The 15,064-nt window shown below is 48.1% G+C and overlaps 1 protein-coding gene across 14 annotated transcripts in view; it reads right to left on the bottom strand.

The window, feature by feature from the left end:
- The window catches only part of CASZ1 (castor zinc finger 1), a 191,841-nt gene that overhangs the window by 16,381 nt on the left and 160,396 nt on the right, over positions 1-15,064 (bottom strand). For all 14 annotated transcript variants that reach the window (XM_085558397.1, XM_085558394.1, XM_085558388.1 and 11 more), the window contains 7 exons: positions 14,810-14,878; positions 10,397-10,487; positions 8,236-8,400; positions 5,598-5,770; positions 4,023-4,891; positions 1,418-1,559; positions 213-276 (listed from right to left, as the gene is read on the bottom strand). In XM_085558397.1, the coding sequence (XP_085414523.1) occupies positions 213-276; positions 1,418-1,559; positions 4,023-4,891; positions 5,598-5,770; positions 8,236-8,400; positions 10,397-10,487; positions 14,810-14,878 (1,573 nt within the window). The remainder of the gene's footprint in view (positions 1-212; positions 277-1,417; positions 1,560-4,022; positions 4,892-5,597; positions 5,771-8,235; positions 8,401-10,396; positions 10,488-14,809; positions 14,879-15,064) is intronic.

Genomic DNA, 15,064 nt, shown 5'->3' on the forward strand with positions numbered 1-15,064 from the left:
TTTCTTCAGCCAGTTCATTAAATTAATTCGTAAGCAGTGGCTCTGAAATTATACCCGATGAAAAATGGTCTCAAAATTTAAATGGTACAAACTCATCTTATTAGAGGCAAAACATTAAAAAACAAACGCATCTCTTCCCCCCCTTCCCCGCTATCGCAGCTTTAATTTCTCTTGGTGGGGGGAATGAAAGGCGTTTGATGGATGGCTCTTACCTTATTCATAAGCGAGGATAAAAGAGATGAATTTGCTGAGACTGTGTGGCCATTTGATTCATTACTGAAACACACAAACCAACAGGGTTTAGTTAAGATGTGCACAGGGACTGTGAGCGCTGAGATTAATCCTCCTCCCTTCAGGCTGCCTCGCTCCTCACCTACGACATCCAGGGGAAAAGAATGATGCCAACCTTGCCTTGGGCAGGCCAAACTCGCCTGCTTGTGAGAGCCAAGAGGGACAGAAAGAGGGTCTCAGGTCTGCAAAATTTAGATCTTTCCACTACTAAATGGCCCGGACCTCTTCCCTCATTGTCCACTGCATCACACTTCATTTGTTAGCTCATGACCTCCCCCAGGTTTTACCCTTTCATCCCATTAGAATTTTCAGAACTATCACAAAAATACCACAAAAGCAGGGGGGATGTTGACAAAGGCTCTGCTGCCAGGGACAGGGGCAGTAAGGAAGGCAAGGCACAATCCTGCACTGAAAGGCAACCTTAGGATCTCTGCAGTTGGCTCCAAGTGCTGGACTCCCAAAGGGAGGCTTGTTTAAATAAGGTATGGACAGGAAGGGATACAAAGGTCAAAGTGGTGCTCACTTATCCCAGGATCAGTTCCTCTGCTCTTTTTCCACACAGCACAATCCTCAAACACTCCTGTTCTCAGCAGAGATGCTGGGCAGGTGGGACACATGCTTTGAGAAAGGTACGTTCACATCTGCACAACCATCCCCAGAACTGCAGAGCAGCCTACGCCAGACCCAGAGCAGAGTGAGCCTGACACCCAGCTCTGTGTGTCCAGATTCTCTGGAATGTGCTTCCCTAAGCCCTGATTCAACAGACTACAGCAGTGCAAATGCTGCTGCTAGGAGTGTGCTGAGGTGTGGCAGCAGAGCAGTTTCAGTCAGCTACTGACAAGAGGACTAAGTGAAAACAGCTTTGCCAGCAGCTTGATTTTCAGAAGGGAGCAGAAGAAGTGAAGCTCTTGTTGAAGAGTCAGTAGGTGCCTGTGAGCCCAAAAAACCACCTGGAGAATGGGGTGCAGAGTGAGCCTGCCTGCTGTTAGTTTTGGGGTGTTCAACTCAACCACTGTGAAGCTGCCTTTCACCAACATGCTGTGTCCTCTTGAATTACGGGTATGGAAACTTCCCAAAGCGTGATGCTGGGAAGTGCTGAGTGTTCCTGCCTGCCCACTTCTCTCACCCGTGGTCCTTGACACTCAGGTCCAAGCTGTGCTCCTGCAAGGGGTCCTGACTGGTGGCAGATGTGGGTCCCATGGCCTCCACAGGCTCCTGCTTCACCTGGACTGGATTGAACCGTCCGGGAGGTGCTGGTTGTCCATTACCTGCTCAAGAAATACGGTGAAATTAAGTGCAAAAAAATAAATTAAAAGCATAGGTCTAAAATGAGGTTACAACAGCAAATAAGTAAGTTAAATTGTTGGCATCAGTGCCTAAGTGGAAAAAGCAAAGAAAAAGTGTGTGGGGGAGGGAAGTACTGGGATTGCTGGTCAGCGTTTATTGCCAAGTTGACATGATGGGTTCTGACGTCCACTCCAGTGTGGAAATTCTTCAAGTGATAATTATTGCAAAATTATGTCAAAGTTGTCCAGGCTACGGGCCCTTTAAAGGAGAAGGGCGGAAGGAGCGTGGGGGAGACCTGATTCTCTGCACAAACTGTCATAACTAATTTGCGGGGCTGCCTCTTAAGCGTTTATTAAAGACTCTGTTAATGCTGAGGCAATGTGGCAGCTTTCGACTGCTAGTCAAGCCCCCTTGCTCGTCCCCAGCCCCGGGTTGCCGTGGTGACAGCGCTGGCCCGGCCGAGCATCTGCCCGCCGGGACGAGCCAAGGTGACAGCGAGGGACCGGCCACTCCTGCCAGCCCTCCCCGTGTCCCCGCAAAAACCGGGAACGCTCCTTTTCGGGAGGACGTTCGGCGCCCAGCCCGTGGAAGAAGAATTCCAATTAAAGGAGGAGAGGAAAGGGAGGGGGGAGGGATGTAAGAGAACAAATTGAAGGGAAAAAATTAGGAAAAACGGCAAAGAAAAAAGGAGGGAAAAAAAGTTGCTGACAGAAACATGTCTGCAGAGCTTTTTTCCACAATCCCCAAGTGACTAAAATATTAATTTACCCTCCGGCAGTACAGCTGACGGCGAGCTGCTTCTCAGACAGCAAGTGGCATTTTATTAAAAAATAAAGGAAAACAGTTCCCTCAATGACCTTTCTCTGCTTTAGGAAACAATTTTTCAAACAATAGTTTTAAAAGTATGTGAAGGTTCCCCTCCCTCTTTAATCAGATCACTTCCTTCTACTCCCCCATTCCTCCTGGGTGCATGGGGCCATCAGCAGCGCGGCCGGGGCAGCCCAGCTCGGGGCTCAGCCCAGCTCTGGGTTTAGCCCAGCTCTGGGTTTAGCCCAGCTCTGGGTTTAGCCCAGCTCTGGGTTTAGCCCAGCTCTGGGTTTAGCCCAGCTCGGGGCTCAGCCCAGCTCTGGGTTTAGCCCAGCTCTGGGTTTAGCCCAGCTCTGGGTTTAGCCCAGCTCTGAGCTCAGCCCAGCTCGGGGCTCAGCCCAGCTCTGGGTTTAGCCCAGCTCTGGGTTTAGCCCAGCTCTGAGCTCAGCCCAGCTCTGGGTTTAGCCTAGCTCTGGGTTTAGCCCAGCTCTGGGTTTAGCCCAGCTCGGGGCTCAGCCCAGCTCTGGGTTTAGCCCAGCTCTGGGTTTAGCCCAGCTCTGGGTTTAGCCCAGCTCGGGGCTCAGCCCAGCTCTGGGTTTAGCCCAGCTCTGGGTTTAGCCCAGCTCTGAGCTCAGCCCAGCTCTGAGCTCAGCCCAGCTCTGGGTTTAGCCCAGCTCAGGGCTCAGCCCAGCTCTGGGTTTAGCCCAGCTCAGGGCTCAGCCCAGCTCTGGGTTTAGCCCAGCTCTGGGTTTAGCCCAGCTCTGAGCTCAGCCCAGCTCTGGGTTTAGCCCAGCTCTGGGTTTAGCCCAGCTCGGGGCTCAGCCCAGCTCTGGGTTTAGCCCAGCTCTGGGTTTAGCCCAGCTCGGGGCTCAGCCCAGCTCCAGGCTCAGCCCAGCTCTGGGTTTAGCCCAGCTCCGGGCTCAGCCCAGCTCTGGGTTTAGCCCAGCTCCGGGCTCAGCCCAGCTCTGGGTTTATTCCAGCTCCAGGCTCAGCCCAGCTCCCTGAACAGCCCTGCCTGGCCCAGGGCACTTCCCCTTCCCATCTTTTCCCCTCAGGTAGCACAGGGAGAGAGGAGCACAACTTGCAAGAACTGACCAAAAAGGAGGTCCTGTCTGGGGACTGTACCAACACTATCCCCAAACCCACAGCTGGGACAACAAAGCTGCAGCACAGAACAGCCCCCAGATCAGGAAAGTAACTGGCCGTGAGCTACAGGACCATCAACACCGGGCCTAGCTAAAGCTTGGTACAGTCTCAGTAGAGCCTGCAAGTACTGGCTAAAATTTTTTTTTTTTTCATTTCTATTTTCAATACAGTGCCTCTCTCTTTTCAGCCTATAGCAAATTACACATGGCAACACTCTTCAGCTCTGGTAAGAGCCTTGATGGGCAAAAGTGTTTCTTGCCTCTCTTCTGGCCATGTGGGCATAGCCAGGCTCCACAAGAAACCTTGCCAAGACTGCCTTCCTCAAGGGTTAATTAAACACAACCAAATTCATTCTCCCATTTATTTTCTTTTTCTACCCCCTTCCCAATTGCAGTCCCATGGACAACTGGGTGGCTTCTCATTCATTCTCCTCCAAGTCATCAGACACTGCTCTGCCTCCCACCACTATCACAACTGATGAGGTAACTCACCTGCTTCAAGTGCCACAGAGGGCTTGAGTGCAGCTGCTGCCAGCCTGGCCATCATAGGAGAGATTAATCCCTTACTAGCAGAGATCCTTTCCATTATAGAGGCTGCTGGAGCAGGCGAAGAAGTAGCCACTGGATCACCAGATCCTGAAACTGCCTGGGATGAGGAATCTGTAGGAGCAGATGATGCTGGATTGGTGCCAGAAGAACCAGCAGTCATCAGATTAGCCGAGCTGGCAGGAAGTGGTGTAGAGACCCGACTGGGGATGATGGGGAAGAAGGATCCAGCTGTTCCAGGAAGTGCTGAGTTGGACAGTGCCAGGGCCAAGGGTATATTGCTAGGAAGAGCCTGGGAAAGCAGGCCAGAGATCTTTGTGGCTGGTGTCATGCTGTTGGCAGACTTGGTGGCCTGTGAGGAAGCAAGCTCAGCCGCAGAGGAAGGCGCAGCTGGGACGATGAGAGAAACGGAAGACTGCTGACTGGTTGGGGAGGCACTCAGGCTGGAGTTCTTGGAGCTCATGGCAGAGAAGTCAATAAGGTCATCGTTACTGGACTCCTCTTGCTCGTTATCCTTGGAGCCCAGGAGTGAGGCAGGCAGGCCCAGCACTCCTGAGCTCCGGATGTGCCGGCGCTCGTGTTTGCGTTTATGGGAAGTCATCTGGCTGGTGGAGGTGAAGGTGAAACCACAGCCTGCCCTGATGCAGTGGAAGTGGTTGGTGGCCTTGCTGTAGACACAGCCCTCATACTTGCATTCCTCGTACTTGTAGAACTTCTTGAAGCCATCCTTGGCATAGGCATCATCTTTGATGTGGTAGCTCTTGTGCTTCTCAATGTCACACTTGTTCTTGAAGGTGAATGTACACCCAGGTCTCCTGCAAGGGCACCGAGGAGAGGGTGGTTGGCCGTGATGGCAGAGCTGCTGCCTCCCACCTCCCTCTGCAATGAGACAACTGCCCCAGCTGCAGAGGGGCTGAGCAGCTGTCTGTGGGTAACCTGGGACACCCAGGCAAGCAGGTACGCTGCCCTGTGGGAGGGCTGGGAAGCTCACTCCACTCTGTGGAACTCCCACAAGAACATGGGAATACAGGCACCTTCCACTAAAAGTTCCAACAAAACAGCAAGTAAAGGGGACTAAGATACAAATTGTGCTTTCCTACTCTTCCTGAGAACCTAAGGAATTAACAGAAGAGCAGCTCTGTGCAGAAGGCTACGTCTGGCCCCAAAAGGGATGAGCTGGCTGGAGAGAACCCTACCATGGAAGTGCCATTAGCAGTGTATTAATGGCCTACAGTTGCACTCTGAAGAGCACTGTAGTCTCTTTCCCAAATGATTCTAGGCTCTGTTTTCTAGTGGGTATCCTCTCCTCAGATCATACTCCTGCCTTCAGAGTGGTCTGTGGCACAATCCTGGAATTCACATCTACTCTGGTATACGAGTTCTCCCAGAAGCAATACTGAGAAGGTCACAGCAGGGCAAATCAAGTCCCTGTGCATACTCCTGAAATTATGACTTGGCAGAAGGAGGCACACAGACCACACAGCTCTGAGGCAGGACTCCTCCCCTTCCCTGCTGTCTCACCTGCAATGGAAGTGAGTGGTTTTCTGCCCGTAGAACTGGCATTCCACCGTGCCGCAGTCCTCCGTGGCACGGAACCGCTGGAACCCGTCGTTGATGAGCTGCGTGTTCTTCTTGTGAAAGTTCTCATGGGTCATCACATCAGAGGTGCTTGTATAGACCTTGTTACACCCCACCTAGCCCAGGCCCAAAGAGGAGTCATCAGCACAGCCGTTTAACAGCCTGACATTATTACCAGCAGCAATAAATACATGAGTAGCACACGTACATTTAATAGTTCCATTTGTGTGCTTCTCCTAGGGGTATTAAGTCATCACTTTAATTCCCAATCTGAAGACTGATAGAGCATAGAACAGTTGTGAAAAAAAACCAAACACAAATGAACTCTCTGGGTATGAACTAGTAAGAAAAAAAGGGAGGACTGGAGGGATAAAATACCAGCTCTAGATAATCATGTCTGCTTGGGGAAGCAGTTAGTAGGGTTCCTGCTCCTAAAGAGAAAAGAACACTAATATATGCTGCTGCTTTTTGTTATCTTGGAGTGACACAGAAGAAAGCAGGATATCATCTATTTGGGGAATATAAAATTGAGTGGGAATAAGTTATTTACTTCTTTAGTCCTTTTGGGAGGTAAGGCATGCTGGTGCAACATGAGGCCAAACAGTCTTTTGAGCATGTAATAAATGGTTTCACTCTAGCAAATCTTAAACCCCATGTTCAGCTGGCTTTAGGAAACTAGTGACTTTTTTCCCTGTCACTGTTCAAGACTCTCACTTCAATAATTTTAAACTTGTGCAGTGAATGGGAATGCTGTGATGAGGACGGAATGCTGAAAACCTGCTTTCCTCTGGGTAAAGCGGGGCAACTTTGCCATATTGAGTAAAAACCCACTGGAATCTGAAAACGTCCTCAGCCCTGCTGAGGGAGAGGTTTTTTTCTTTTCTTCTAGCACAACATGTGCCAATGCCTGCACCATCTCAGAAATGAAGAGAAGGAAAACACCACCCCTTAGTTCAGCCCAGGTTGATTCAAACAGGCAATAACAAAACCCATGACAAATACCCGGAGAAAAAAATAAAAAGGATCTCCAGCTATTTCCAATATAAAAGAGCCTCTCTCTCTCTCTCCACACTGACACCTTGAAAAAAGACAGGCCTTGCATGGCATAAAAAAAAAGAATTAAACAAAAGCGTCCTTAGGAATAATTTGCAATGCAGCTCTTGGTGCGAAAGCCTAAAAAAATGTCAGTTTATATAAACAACTAACTGAATTTTATCCACACCAATTATGGACATAAAGAAAAAAAACCCATGTGATGGATGGCACAAATTCTACCATTTAAGCAGTATTTTCTTTAATTGGGAGTTTACATTCTGACACCTTTCCTGTAAGGCACTGCTTACATGGGCATGACTTTACTGGAAGACAGTGGGCACAGGATGGAATTAGCCATATATAGCTGTGTAAGCGAGGGTCTCTATTTGAACTCTGAGTGGCTTAAGGCTGTGAAACACTCCTTGTGCTCTAAAAAAAAAGTAAAGCAAATCCCACCCTACTCAGCTGAAGAAACTAAATAATCAATATTATGGAAGTGGTAACAGAAAATATCCTCAAGAGAAAGACACATGAAATTCCCAATTTATCAAATGCTGCAAGCACATGCTTCAACCAGTCCCTATTCAGGACAGAACTTGAGTGCATGCCTAACATTTAAGTATGTGCTTAAGCCCCATTGACTTCAGAAAGCTTCAAGTTAAACACATGCTCAAGTCTATCCTAGCAAAGCATTTAAGCATGTGATTAAGGCCTTGTGACTTTAACTGGGGTCTTAAACTGCTGGGACAAGTCAGGAAGTCAGCCTGACTTTTCAGACCAGAAAATCTGCCACCAAGGGCAAGCGGATCACTCTGCTTGTAGCTGCACATTTTGAGGGCAGTGGTTTAGGCCACAATTCTACTAAAACGAGAACACATCCCACCACTGAACCTGAGGAAGGATCAGGGGGAGACCCAAACAATGTGGTGTGCTCATGTCTAAAACAGTGAAGGCATCACAGTGGCATCTGTGCAGCAGCTCCAGCTCTGGCTGAAGCTGCTGCTGAAGCTTGGCTGCCCCTGAAACATGGCTCTCAGCCTACACCTCACATGAGTGCCACTGGCAAAGAACATGGAGAACCGGGGGTGTTAAGTGCAGATATGTGACATTAAGGTTTAATTACTTTAGAAATTGATTATGGAGGAAATTAACCCAGTGCTAAAGGGCAGATGTGCCACAAGAAAGTCTAGTTTCAAGGGAGGGACGGATCAGATTTGAGTAGAGACATGCAGTGGCATTAAAGAAGTCCCTGAGTCTCAGAGAATGGGACTTCCTTCAGTTAAGTCCAAGACTTTGAGAAATCCTTGAGACCTGCTTTGCCTCACTGCATGGACAAGGCTTCTAAAAATTGAAAACGGGGCTTCCCTTTGCCATTCCCAACGCTCGGCACGACAAGTGCAGTGAGGACAGGGCACAGACTTGTCCAGGAGGCTCCTGAATGAGAAGTGAGCAGGACAGGCTCTGAACGTCCCCGCTGTGCCTCAGGGCAGCCCGATGCTCTCGGGCAGGAGAGTGAGGGGTGCCCGGGACTCCCCTGGGTGCTCACCTGCATGCAGTGGTAGTGGGTGCTCTTCCCGTTCAGGTGGCAGCCGTGGTAGTACACGCTGCAGTCGTCCAGGGGGCTGAAGCGCATGAAGCCGTGCTGCAGGGAGTTATCACGTTTCTTGTGCATGTTGTAATGCCGAATCACATCCTGTTTACTAGTGAATCTCTGCAGAGATACAGACACAGACAGTGAGACACGCACCGTGCCCAGTGGGGGAGTAATCCTGGGGGCAGGGTGGGTGTCTTTTGTTGTTGTTAATAAACTTAGAGGACCAGGAGTTGAAAGCTTGGCAGTAATCACCCCAGGAGAATCAGATTAAAGAGGAATTGTGTGCATGTATCTTCTTGGTAAAGGGAAAGTAAATACACAAGTTCTAGAGTAAACATGACACTGGGGTGATGCCCAGATTCTGCTCCCTGCAGCTTTAAGATTGCGGGTCTTCTAACATAATTTTAGCTGCAACTATCTCACGAAGTGCTATAGTTAGAAAGCAAACCAGTGAACTGAACAGCCTACAAGCAACTAAGCCAAGCTTCCAAGTCACTCACTGGAGTGGTTAGCAAGACACTGGCTGCCACATTCATGTTGGACTAGAAATCAGGAAAAACCCTTTGCTCTTTTACACTGTCCTCCCATTCTAAGTCTCTTTTGTCCCCTAGAAGGTAGGACAGTTTTATCAGGAAAAGAGGGACACAAGACTTTCTTCAACTCACACAAAAAGATGCTTTTCTACAGAAAAATAGAGCTCAGTGCACAATCTGTATGACCAGAATATCCTTTTCAATCTCTACCTGCTTGAAGCAATGAAGGGGTACCCCATTGTCAGAGCAGGCTAAGTGCCTTTAAAATGAAGCTTTTTATTTCTATTTCCCACAGACATCAATATTTACCACAGAAGGTGAGAAAGTAAATCTGATTTTTTTAAAAGAAATCAATATCCATTTATTTTGAGCAGTAATTGAAAAGGCCTGTATTCTAATGTTTAACAACTTTTCTAGTCTGCCTCATAGGAAACAAATGATTATCACTTCCACTCTTTCCTCCTATAATATCAATCCTGATCAATCTCATTGGTATTGGCACGGGAATATATAGATATAGATTTCAACCAAAATCCCTTGGAGGCTGGAGCGATGATTTCCCAGAGCGTACATACAGGATTGCTATTGCCAATCATTGTTAATTTGTGCCCACTTATTACAAAGCGTTACTTATTCTAAAATATATCTCAGCCATAAAATAATTTGCATTTTAAAAAGCAGCCTAAATCCTTATTCCCTGTGAGACCAGACAGCTCCTTTGCAAGCAGCTTCCAGACTCCTTAGGAAATAATCATGAGGCCAATCATAATAATAGGTTTTTCTGTTTTTCCATCCTTTGTGTTTCTCTCTCTTTCTGGTGCAGGGATATCTGTGTCACAGTTGGGACAGACTCATCTTGATTACTGGATGCTGGGCTCGAAGGACCAGTACGTGCATCCCGGAGAGAAATTCTCCTTTGATCAATAGAAACCCACAGCCAAGCCCAGCAGCTCCAGATCAACTTCCTCTGCTGTGGTCAGGCTCATCCCCGGGAGACCCAGAGGTCTCCCAGGGCAGGGCTGAAGTTGTGTCTGGTGCACGGCAGAGGCAAATCTGGGATTCCCGCTCCCACATCAGCCTGACCACAGAAATGCCAGTGTCAAACTCTGGACCTGGGATGAGGGTAAACAAACACAGCACGTGACGTGCATACCCTGGCAATCCTCCCAGCAATTACAGCATCACTCCTACCCCTGCGCCTTCCCCACGAATCCCACGCTGCTGCTGGGCTTACTGGGTGTTTTGCTGCAGATACTGCTGCTACAAAGTCACTCGGGCAGCAGGAGGGAGAGAGACGGAGTACCAGATCAGCACTCCCTGGTTCCAGGCACAGCTTGTAACACAGCACAATTTATGCTCTCGGTGTTTCACTGATATAAATGTGGAGCAGTTCCCACTGCCTTGAGCTGATCTATATCCGGCTCCTCGTTGTAGTGGTCCGAGTTTGGTTAAATGGTATTAGATCGAGTTAAACGGGAGCAAAATAAAGGTCTGTTAAATTCAGAACGTGTGAGAGGAGAGCACAGGAGGCTGCTCCTGCAGGTCTGGGGAGCCGTGCTGCTGCTCCGACGCTGCCCTACCTGGTAGTTGCACTCGGGGTCGAGGCAGTGGTAATGCTCTCTGTACTGGTAGGCGCAGTGTATGTGTCCACAGTGCTGACTGCCAGAGAACCTGCAAACAGGAGAGAGGGACAGACAATCAGCCACTGTCCTGGCAGCAATGCCTGTAAGCAAGGTACAAATAAGCTAAGTCCTGTTCCTGCTTTTATCTCACATGTTTATGGCATTAAACCCCACCTCCTTTATCCCCTCCAAGGATGGTGACCCTTGCGCCTCCCCTTGCTTATTTGTCACTATTTAAAGGTGCTTCTTGAGCCGGATCACTCAGGTTCTGTACATCCCTAATCTGTTTTTCCCCTTGAAATTCATCTCCGTTATCTAAGTTGTTTACTTGGGGAAGCATAAGGAAGGAGAGCTCCTAGAACTAAACACCACACAATTCTAGAATAGAGTTTAGATACCACACCAGCAAGTTTCAGAAACCTCCCATTACAGAAGGAGACAAATAAATGTTGGACAAATATGGATTCTAAATTTTAAGTATAAGCCCACCTAGTAGGATATCAGAAAAAACTACATACAGCAAAGTTGAAAACTCCTGACATACAGGGTGGCAAAAAAGAGCAGAAAGACAGAAATGCCATATAATATCTAATACAAACAGTCAGCATACAGAATTTATTGACTGACAGACACACCAGGAATTGGCATACGGGGATGATCCAGTAATGGGGTAATCAGTGCCATGAACTCCCTCGTGTATATTCTAGAGGACCCTAGAAGAGCTTGAAAGGGAAAAGCAGTGGAGAGAAGGGGACTCAGAGGGGAAACATTCAAAGATAAAGTACCATCTGCTCAAAGGTTCCTCAAAGGTTCCTCACGTCACTTAAGTGCTAAACACAGCAGGAGTGCACATGATAAAGGGCATGGGAAAGAAATGAGGAAGGGCAACAGATAAAAAGGGAAAATGAGAGGAGTGAGGGTGTCCTGGGGCAACTGAGGAATGGGGCAGGAGCAGGGAAGATTACAGATCATAATACAGTGAGCTAATGCGAGGCTATGGGGTAGGAAAAGTCTAGATGAAAAGCAATACTAAATAAGCCATTTCTGAAGCAGAGTAAGGAAGAGGAGGTCAACTGTGGAGACAGCAGGGCCTCTAGGAGATGGAAAGGGGACTTAATTGACAGAAAAGATAGACATTGCTAAAAAATTAAATGACTTCTTTGCCTCAGCATTCACAAAGGGAGACAGGGACAGATGCCAGGAGCAGACATGCCTTTCCCTGGGGAAGGAGAAGAAATACTGCAGGAAATCAGGATCACGTCAGAACAGGTGATTGAGAAACTGGAACAAACCTCAGCAGCGGAGAAGAAACAAACCACAAGGCAAACAGCAGGGCTGGCTGCACAAACAAAGGTGTGGAACTGAGAGCAGAGGGAAAGATTCCTGCTCAATGCCTGGGCGACTGCTAGGCTTGTCCAGGGCAGCCACCAGAGCCACTGTGGGCAGCTGACCAGGGACATGTGGCCCCACAACACACAGAACCCACTGGAATTGCCAGTCCAGGACTTTATGTCAGCAGCACCACCAGCAGCTCTTCAAGGAAAGAAAGTGCCCTGTGGGAAGCTTCCTCTCCCTTCCACTGATGTTTTGGGGAAAAAAAGAGCAAAGGGCTGTGCAGGGCTGGAGAACTGTGCAGTGCAGGCTAGGCCAAGAGAGGAGGCCAAGACCTTGCTGACAAACACAAAGCAGTTCAAATTATTATCAAAAATGGGGATGCAAAGTGACCAGAGATACTAGCTGGAATAAAAGAAGGGCCAGACACCAATAAGATCTGATTCCAGGAGATGAGTTATTTGAAGCACCCTTGCAGGAATAACACATGGGCTCAGTTTTAAAAACAACAGCTAAACAAGCACTCCAGCACTTCCAACTCCTACCCTCCTTACCATGTGCCACAGAAAGGTGTGTGTGGTGCCTACAGCACAGGAAGGGAGAAACAAGTGTTCCACCAAGCTGTGTGCTGGGGGAAGGAGGGAAGTGGCAAACTCAGCACAAAGGGGAAATTCTGCTCCTTCAGTGTGCAAGGCTGGGCTCCTAAAGGGTTATATTATCCTGTGTTTCTTCTGACACTTGAAACAGTTCAAAGCTATTAATTTTTAAAGCGCAGCATCTGTTTAGGTTTTTCATAACAGGAAAGCTTACACACCACACACTTACACACGTGCACATTTACATGCACAGACTCTGCAGCACATCAACACCCCCTGAACTTATTGAACATACCCACAATTTCTATGCACACGAACAGACACAAACACACACACCTGAAGCAAGAAACTCACAGACCAGCTCATCACACTGATATATAAATCCAAACTCCTAAGTTGTCAATACAGACACATAGATGCAATTGCACAAGAACAACCCACTCCCTCTTCCTTTACATTAATCGGTTCACCTTTTTTTTCTTTGGCCAGAAAGTCTTGATCTGGCAAGAGTTGATAAAAAAATAATAATAAAAATAATAAATAAAGAAGTCAGCATGCTTAGAGAGTGTTTACAGACTCATTACTCTGTAACGATGATGTGAAAGAAGGAAAAAAAAAATCCACCCCAATTACAAGGGGGGAGGAAACCCACACAGAAATAAATATTTAAGCAAGTGCTGCCAGAAGCACCATCTGCTGAGGCACTAATAATAATAATAATAATTTTTTCTGTGGTCTATTTTTTTTTTTAATTATAAATATACAGGGAGGCGGAGGGGGAAAAACAACCCAACCCAAACTAGCTAAGTAAGAGGTTTTGTTTTGTTGTGTGAGAGAATGGATTATCCCTGGGCAGCTTTTGGCAGTGGCTTTGGCAAACTCATTAAGCTAATTATGCAGTACAGACATAAGAGTGCTGTGTCTCTTCTCCCCCCACCCCTTGATTTTAAGGCTTTAAACTGTTTTTTTAAATGTGTGTAAATTGAAGGGAAGTGGCTGTGCTGGCAACGGGTGGCTTGCAAAGCCTTTTAAGCAGGATGTGGTGTCCCTGAGGCAGCTCACAATCCTCTCTCAGCTACCTGCCTGACCCAGGGAAAGGGGCTTGCACAGCTCCAAAAGCAGTGGATGTGGCTGAAGTGTTTACAGTTTTCTACTTGAGAGGTGAATGGGGGACAGAAAGGTGCCACCTCCTCTCCCACTGCAATTCCTACAATTCCTGCAGAAGTAAAAGGATACTGCTCCTTCTGCCCCATGCAAAGAGTGGTTTAAATCCCTGCTTTCCTTCTTATATTCTATATATTCTACTACTGTACTGTCCCCCGAGGCAGTGAATTCCCACATGCACTTGAGGCATTGCTGCTTGAGGAGCTGCCTGTGGTGGCACAACTGTCCTCCCTTCCCGTGGGGTTTTCTGCCCCCTTCTCCTACATCTGGGGATTTGGGCAAAAGGGAGGAAATTAAGCCACTTGTCGTTCCACTCTTGAGCTAGGGGAGTGCTGTTCCCACTCCTTTTCCCTGCCAAAATGTTCCTTTTACTTTCCTAGCAGCTGATTATCTCCCACAAGGAGTCTCTCTGTGGGCTCTGGTAAGGTGGGAAAGCACAGTACACACTCCCTTCCCCCTTCATTAATAAGTGCCCAAGTGCTGGTGGGAGCAAACCCTCCAGTTTTTCCCTGGAGAGAAGCATTTGCTTGCTTCTCTCACATCTGTCTGGATGTAAGGGGCTTTTGTTGGGAGCCTTCTTACATTACTGATGGAGGATCCAACAGGCCGGGGGCAAAGCCTGATGGACCCTTTATGCCACGAGCTCTAAACCAGGCAGGTGTAATGCAATCATCCTGTGGCATTACTCACTTTGTCCCACCACAACAGCCTTGGCCTTCCTCTCAGCATCACTGTCCTGACCTAAGCATGCCCACAGCTGTGATAAGGTGCCCTACTCTGCACCTGATTCAGTGAGGGTTTCTCAGAAAAATGAGCTGCAAAATTTTTCTAGGATAAACGTCCCATGTTATCCAAGATGCCAAGAGCTCCCTAAACTCCAGTCACTTGTGAATCTCTCCAGTAGATTCGCAGAGCTGAGATGCTCTCTGCTTGCCTCCTGCAGACATGGTAGGGGAAAAAGGCAGTGGACAGAAAGAATAACAGCCAAGAGGCAGAACCCCCATTTAAATCCTGGGCTTCTTCAGTGAAGCAGTTTTCCACTATTTGTCACAAAGTCTAACAGCTCCAGGGAGCTGAGCATGCTCTTGGCATGACTGTACACCTCTCACAGCTCCTGCTCTCCCAGGCAGGGGGACAGAGCAAGTACAGATGCCACGGGAAATGCAAGTGCCAAGGCCTGGTTTAAACACTTGATCCAGACAAGACCTCATCTCTCCCACCACCACTCTGTCTTTTTACTCCCAGTCCCCTCCCCAGCAAAGTCAAAGGTTTTGCCTACCTGGCAATGTACTTCTGGTAAATATTTACGTCTTCGCTGACGGCTGGTTTGTCAGTGGGTAATCCATTCCTAACGAGAGACACACAGGGCAGAGCTGGTTAGCAGGAACAGGGCACAGCTTAAACTCCTTGCTTCACTCACACACAGCTGACAGATCAGGAGAAAGGGCCCAGGGAAGGGTACCAGCAAAGACACCTGTAAGTTTAAATTCCCTCCCCTTTGCCCTTCAAATCCTGTACCTTCTTTTCCCAGGGA

The sequence above is a fragment of the Lonchura striata genome, chromosome 21, assembly GCF_050655825.1.
Source record: "Lonchura striata isolate lonStrDom1 chromosome 21, ASM5065582v1, whole genome shotgun sequence".
Taxonomy (NCBI): domain Eukaryota; kingdom Metazoa; phylum Chordata; class Aves; order Passeriformes; family Estrildidae; genus Lonchura; species Lonchura striata.